This window comes from Colias eurytheme, chromosome 8 (genome assembly GCF_061535395.1).
Source record: "Colias eurytheme isolate Ceu_HAF_F1 chromosome 8, ilColEury1 Martin Lab GWU primary, whole genome shotgun sequence".
Classification (NCBI taxonomy): Eukaryota; Metazoa; Arthropoda; class Insecta; order Lepidoptera; family Pieridae; genus Colias; species Colias eurytheme.
The window spans coordinates 2185416-2192285 of NC_142987.1; the positions used below are offsets into that span (position 1 = coordinate 2185416).

The 6870-nt window shown below is 36.1% G+C and overlaps 1 protein-coding gene across 1 annotated transcript; it reads right to left on the reverse strand.

The window, feature by feature from the left end:
• Positions 1–476: 476 nt before the first annotated feature.
• On the reverse strand, positions 477–6048 carry LOC149906315 (protein cortex-like). Its single transcript, XM_090104349.1, has 7 exons — positions 5916–6048; positions 5390–5550; positions 4969–5117; positions 2795–3011; positions 2037–2235; positions 1592–1738; positions 477–1155 (listed from the first exon to the last, which is right to left on the reverse strand). The coding sequence occupies exons 2-7, from the start codon at positions 5438–5440 to the stop codon at positions 1016–1018; spliced, it is 903 nt and encodes a 300-aa protein (XP_089960475.1). The 5' UTR covers positions 5441–5550; positions 5916–6048; the 3' UTR covers positions 477–1015.
• Positions 6049–6870: the final 822 nt, after the last annotated feature.

Below are 6870 nucleotides of genomic sequence, written 5' to 3' on the forward strand. Positions count from 1 at the left end.
AGTATATCACTACTTTTTGGGACACCCTGTATATGCGTAGATTCACTGTAAAATACGAAAAGACAAACCTGCGTACTTTTACATACCTACAGTTCATAGGGTTAGCTTTCTGAAACAGTAAATAAATAAAAACACATGACTTTAACACATAATTGCGTTAACTATTAAAGTTAACACGTTTAATTCATATATTTATAGTAAAGGTCACTTTAATCATATGATTAACCCCGGAAGTAATTATTGGTAGCAGATATTAAGCTGTTAGCTAAATAATTTTATAATGTTAACGCTAATGTTCGATTTTCCGTTAATTGTCCTTTACTTTGTATGATTCGATGTAAATGAGTGTTAAAATAGCATATGCTATTACCTAGGTAAGGAATTAAGTGGTTTTTTTATATGACTAGGGGTGGGATATGCGTTTTTTTATAAGGCAGGTGGTGCGGCATTTCAAGAGGTTTGAATGAAACTCAAAGTCAAACTCAACACGTTTATTTCTTAATTATTTTATATCCTTTTTAGTGAAGTGGTAAGCGATTGTCTCTACAGCCGAGAGTTCTTAGACTCAATTAGCTTCTTTAGTCACTGGCCGCGAAAGTTCATCACGACGCCAACTTTACCCAAACCCCATTAGGCCCTTGGCTTTAGCCAAGCTTGCAACATGGTCTGGTGTTAGATGTACGCAAATATTTTGTGTAATAAGCATGGATATATGGACAAGCATCAACTTCTAAGCTATAAGTGGAAATTTTTTTTCATCGAAATAAAATGTCGATCCAAATTCCCAAATTTGATATAAAATTTTCTGTATTTCCTGTAAAATAAATGAAACACTTATGTTTTTTTTTTAACTTTTATATTTTTAAATTACCTACTATCAGGCATTGAACCCACACTCTCGACTGCAACACTTACCACCAATAAAAATTATTACAACATTACATAAAAATGTTAAAACAGCATTAATTTGAAACATAGGTATTTAATAACAAGAAGAACAAGCCAGTGCCCTCAATCATCGTAGGGCGTAGCCCTGAGTCACTTGATCCATATATACTGGAATGGCGGAGAACCTTCTCAGCTGAGTTTTCTTAATCTTTTTATCTTCTGGTAGAAAGTTCCAGATTATTAGATCCTCGTCGGATGTTGCAGTGGCTGTGAAAAAAAAGCGTTTAAATCGATAGGTTCTATGGGATTCTGTTAATGTTTTATACAAAACTGATGTTTATTTTTATCCTGATAGGTAGATAGAAGTAAGGTTGTGCTATTTTATAAAAAAAAAAGATTAAAAAAATAGGCTAAATACACTTTTTTTTTTCATGTTTGTTGTGGATTAGGGAATCATGGTAATAACTAATGAGGATACAATGAAAGACTCAAAAGGTAATTTGATTATTAAAGAAAATAAGTAATTAAAGATATCATAGAAAGTGCAAAAAAATAGTCATTACTTTTTTTTGAATTATTATCCGTTTATGACGCAAATGTTTTAATCATGGTTTTAATAATCTGTGCAAAGGTTTTTCTGTGTTTTATGTAAATCTTGTGTGTGCAATAAAGTATTATCTACCTATTTACATAAAGGTCTTACCAAGTTTAGTGCCATCCGGGCTGAAGACCATGGTCCTAACGCGGTCGAGGCCGGTCCTGCCGTCGTCACACCACTGGTCCACTACTGTCTCAGGGTTGCTTAGAACTACTAATTGGGAACTCGTCTTAGGATGGAGGAGTCCTCTTTCTATGAGAAATATAAATAATAATTGTTCTGCATTTTATGAATGTAATAAAACTAGATCAGTTTTAGTTAGATAAGAGAGAGAAGAGAGCAAACAAATATATCGATTAGTTATTGCATTGCTTATTTCTTAATAAAAGAGGGTAACGATTATAACATAAGTATCCTATGTAACAGATTGAAATAATTTTTTATAGATATAATTAACTAAAACTTTAATTTTGAAAAAAAAAACGTACTAACCATATGATCTTCACCATTATATTAAGTGCTTGAAAAGTTAAGTTATTAAGCAATATACCTATATTGAACAAGCTCAAGACGAGTTCTCCAGTTCTATTACTGAACAGCATAGCATCCAGGTAGTATTTACTGCCTCCCAGGGTCGACTTCTTGACCTTACCGGTGGGCGCTTCGCACATGACCACCTTGGTTTCATATTCTGATGTCACAGCGCCTATGCCGAGGAGCGCGCTTCGCCATGGGTGCCAGGCGGTTACCTAGCAACGGTTTGTTATTTTAATGTATGCCTTTTTATTTATGATCTTAGGATTATTTAAGTACGTATTTACTGTAAAGAAGTTAAATTTCTAATGTGAAGAAAATAAACTATTGGTTTAATAAGATTTATATCTCAGAAATGTATTATTGGCTTTATGATTAAATATTACGAATACTTACATAAATACTTAAATAGCTCAATTATTTTATCTATACTAATATTATAAAGAGGAAAGGTTTGTATGTATGTATGTATGTATGTATGTATGGTTTTCACGCATAAACTACTGGACTGATTTTGATGAAATTTGGCACAGATAATCTTTAGACCCTGAGAAAGAACATAGGCTACCTTTTATTGCGAAATATGTACCACGGGCGAAGCCGGGGCGGACCGCTAGTATTTAATAAAAATATCGAAGAAAAAAAAGCACAAATTAATTATACCTACACTTGTCCGCGTTGTTTTGCAATTGTTTGTTAAAGATCATGAAAGTTATTTATTTGCGTATTAACGATTTTGCTTTAGCGTTTATACCGTTTCAAAACAATACATACCAAATTAGTATACGCCTTATTAAAATCCAAGCAGCTGATCAGATCCAAGTACGGCCAAGATAACAGCATGACCTGTGTGCTATTTATCGTGGTGACAGCGACGAAGCGAGCGTCTGGTGAGATGCGTACCGAGAAGATCGGCTTCCTGACGTGACGCGCCCAGCTTATGTAGAGGCAAGTGCGCGTGAAGGACGCTACTACACCGCCCGTGCAACCTCTGTATGACAGGACTATACATTATTCATATTTTTTAGTGTAAAGCGCGTCACACACGGTGAAGATACTATAATATTTTATCTTAAGATACTGTAATATTTTATATTACAGTATCTTAAGGTATCCGGTATCAGCGTTCTGACCATCATTTTTCTTTTTGTCATTGCGTACTAAGACCCCTGTAGAACCGCCATCCTGTTACAAATGACCCACAAAATTTCGGGTCATTTGTAACAGGATGGCTGTAATATAAAATATTACAGTATCTTAAGATAAAATATTATAGTATCTTCACCGTGTGTGACGCACTTAAGACGAAGACATTAGACAAGACAGTTAGGTTTAAAGGCTTATTAGACCACCCAATTTTTAGGGACCCTAACCCTAACTAAGAGTGGTGTAATAAGACTTAGGGAGTTAGTGTCCCGATTTAGGGCGATCGGGTCTGCCCGATCTGCCTAGCTCCCTAAGCGCCCTGCAGATTGGGTAATGTAATAACGTTTAGGGCGGTTAGGGAGCTCAGTTGTCGCGCGACTAGTGCGTGGAGTGGCTGCTTTTGTATGTAAGGTGTCACCAAACTTCCCTACTACAGGTTTATATAACTTAAAAGGGAAGTTCCAAATGTTTGTGATCACACCGCCAGGCGCCATGTTAACAAATAAATAAATTGTTTAAATCAATTGTTTATTTAATTGTTTTAAAACTCAACAAGTGTTCAAATTGTTCTGCACCTACTCTAATTAATTCATTAAAACTCCCGGTTCAAGCACGCTTAGTATTTGCATATTTGAAAGCTTTTCACGTAACCGCAGATACTCTTTCACCCAGATCTTTCTCTTCTTTTTTTAATATTTGTTATTGCGTCAACGGTTGCCACTGCTACAGCAACTTTTTGAAGTTTCGATACTGACGGCGGCATAATGTAAAATGCAACAATACGTTTATCTCTCTAGACATTCGCGTATAAACTGAGTTAGGGCCCAATTCGCAGAGAAGTGTAATAAGCGCCACACTAACTAGGGAACACGCCCACCCTAGATGCAGGGCCCTTCATATCGGGTAGTGTAATAAGCCTTTTAGATGCAATAGGCATTAAGGTTTGCGTCACGTGCCGACTGCCGAGCTGATTTGTTTACAGGTGCGCGTAAAGAACGCTACTATACCGCCCGTGCAACCTCTGTAAGACAGGACTATAGATTCGATTTTAGTATAATAGTAGTAAGGTTTCGGGAGTGACGCGCCTGGCTGATGTATATGTAGATGATATTGTAGTTGTTGTGCGCGTGGATGACGCGACTATACCGCCCACGCAGCCGCTTAAGACGTATGTATAGTCCATACATTAATTTTTGGTATAAGAGGAACAAGCGTTTGCGCCCAGCTTATGTAAAGTATTTACTAATATTAACAATGTGGTGGTTTGTCTTTCACGTCACAACGGAGCGGAGCTATTTTATGATATGACTAGCATCCGCCCACGACTTTGTTCGTGCATCCCCGTTTTTCCCCATTCCCGCAAGAATTTCGGGAAATCCTTTCTTAGCGGATGCCTAAGTCCTAACATCTACCTGCATGCCAAATTTCAGCCCGATACGTCCAGTGGTTAATTGGGCTGTGCGTTGATAGATCTCTATATCAGTCACCTTCGAGTTTTATATATATAGATAGATTTTTGTGTATGGTGATAGTTAGGAGTTTAGATAGTGACAAAGGCTACTTACACCGGGGTGGAAAATCACAACACCCTCGGTGCAGCTGCTGTCAGACAGGACTTCAGATTAGGTTTTAGTGTAGTATAGCTGCACTTTGGTTATTAGTTATAGCCTATAACAATAACATGTTTACTTTAAAATAAGATAGCTAATTGTTTTTATCAATATTTCACATGGGACAAGTTTCCACGTCATTATAAGAAATGCTTTATCAACTGTATGTCTATAATTATTGGTTTTACTAACGTGACATATGAATTTCCCGTAGGGCTCCAGTCCACAGCTATGACGGCGCACAGCTCGGGCTGCGGCAGGTTGCAGAAGCACCTGCTCTTTGCGATACATTTGCTGTTCGCGTTGTCGTGGATCTCGACTGTCTCCTTGTCTGTTCCTAGCTGGAAGTGTGAGCAATGTAATGTAGTAATATGGTATTGAATGATTCCATTGTATGTGGTTGTGATTCATGTTTATGCAAACCTTTCAGCGGATAGAACAGTGTATAGTTGACTAGTGATTTGAAATGGCATTTCAGCGATAATTTTTAACATTAAAATGATAGGTGGTAATGATAATAAAATTTAACATTATCGACGAGTATTTTATCTCGTAATAATTAATGTAAAAATCTAATAAAATTACACAGACCATTTGTTAATCTTAAACAAACCATTAACAATTCTCCTCTAGGGTCAAACTTGCAGGACATAATTTCCTGCATAGCAAACCCTTGTCCCGTCAGGTTTTGGCTTCCCCAACTCCACTTGTGGTAGTTCCTGCCCAGAGCCGCCACCAAGATGTTGTCACTGCTCCAGTCGAGTATTTCTGCAACTGAATATTATGTTGATAAAATTAAAATTTGTAAGAGGCAATGAAGGCTGCATAAAAGTGTGATGATGGACAAAGTTTTTTCGCCAAATGGTTTATTTTTTATAATTAAGAATTAATAATGATGAACTAAAAATTTCAAATCATATTTACGTAATAAGGAATTGAACTAAATTGATTAGGCAAGGGAAGTAACCTTGCCAGAATTAGACGTGCTGTAATTTGTGTCATCACAGTAACGCTTGAAAAATATACCATGCTGTATAAATATTTAAATAATTTTGGATATGACGTCACTACGGAATAGTTAACCATTGCATTATTGACCTATTTGTAACATTATTCTATATGTTATTTTAAATACATACAATCAGCATAGCTATATGCTGGCAGGTCCAATATGCTGTCCGCAGAGGTGAGGTAGCTCTTCTTCCTCGGCACGCAGGGCCAGGGCTGCACCACATATTTGTCGCTCTCCTGTTCCACACCGAAGGCACGGTCTAGACTGTCACCGTAGTTCTTTTGGTGTTTATATTTTGTGATCTGTAATTAAATAGAAACAAGGATTTGTATTTAAAATTTTCACAGACCTGTTCATTTTTACAGAAATAAATTACTACGAAAATTGTGATTCGATTGCCAATGCCAATGCCCTACTATCTGTACATACTTATAATAATTCAAAAATACATATTTAAGAATATTCTTCAAATGAGGCTTCATCTTTTGATTAATTGATTCACGTGTTTATTATTTGGTGATTTTTAAATATAATTCATTAAATAACTGAAATAATTAGTAGTAGATTTAGAAATTACTACACAACTACTTTGCCATTATTGAAGTGAAACTTCTTTATCGAGGTTGGAAAAAAATTTAGTGTAACATTTTTTCGTTACGCGTGACATTTTTCCGTTACGCGCCATCTTTCTCTTATCCCTACCACGCGTGATTCGACGTATTTCTGTAAAGCTGCTTATAGTAAATTATTTTTTGAAAAATAAGGTCATGAAGAAGTTTCACTTCTTACGTGTGTACACTAGTACACGCACACATTTTTTTGAAGTGAAAGTTCTTTATCGGGGTTGGACAAAAATTTAGTGTAACATTTTTGCTTTACGCCGTACGCGTGACTTTTTTGCGTTACGCCATACTCGTGACATTTTTAAGGTCATAAAGAAGTTTCACTTCTTACGTGTGTACTCTAGTACACGCATACATTTTTTTATACAATAATTCAGTTTCTAACGAATATGAAAAAAGCATAGTATAAACTATAAAAGTATAAAGCATTTTTCTTACCCAGGCATCACCATCAACCGC

Coding starts and splice junctions, on each gene's coding strand:
- LOC149906315 (XM_090104349.1), bottom strand. CDS start 5,440: ATGCAGGAAATTATGTCCTGCAAGTTTGACCCTAGAGGAGAATTGTTA. Junction 3,012..4,968: donor ACGGGAAATTCATATGTCAC/GTTAGTAAAACC, acceptor CCTGTCATACAG/AGGTTGCACGGGCGGTGTAG. Junction 1,739..2,036: donor CTTGAGCTTGTTCAATATAG/GTATATTGCTTA, acceptor TATTTCTCATAG/AAAGAGGACTCCTCCATCCT.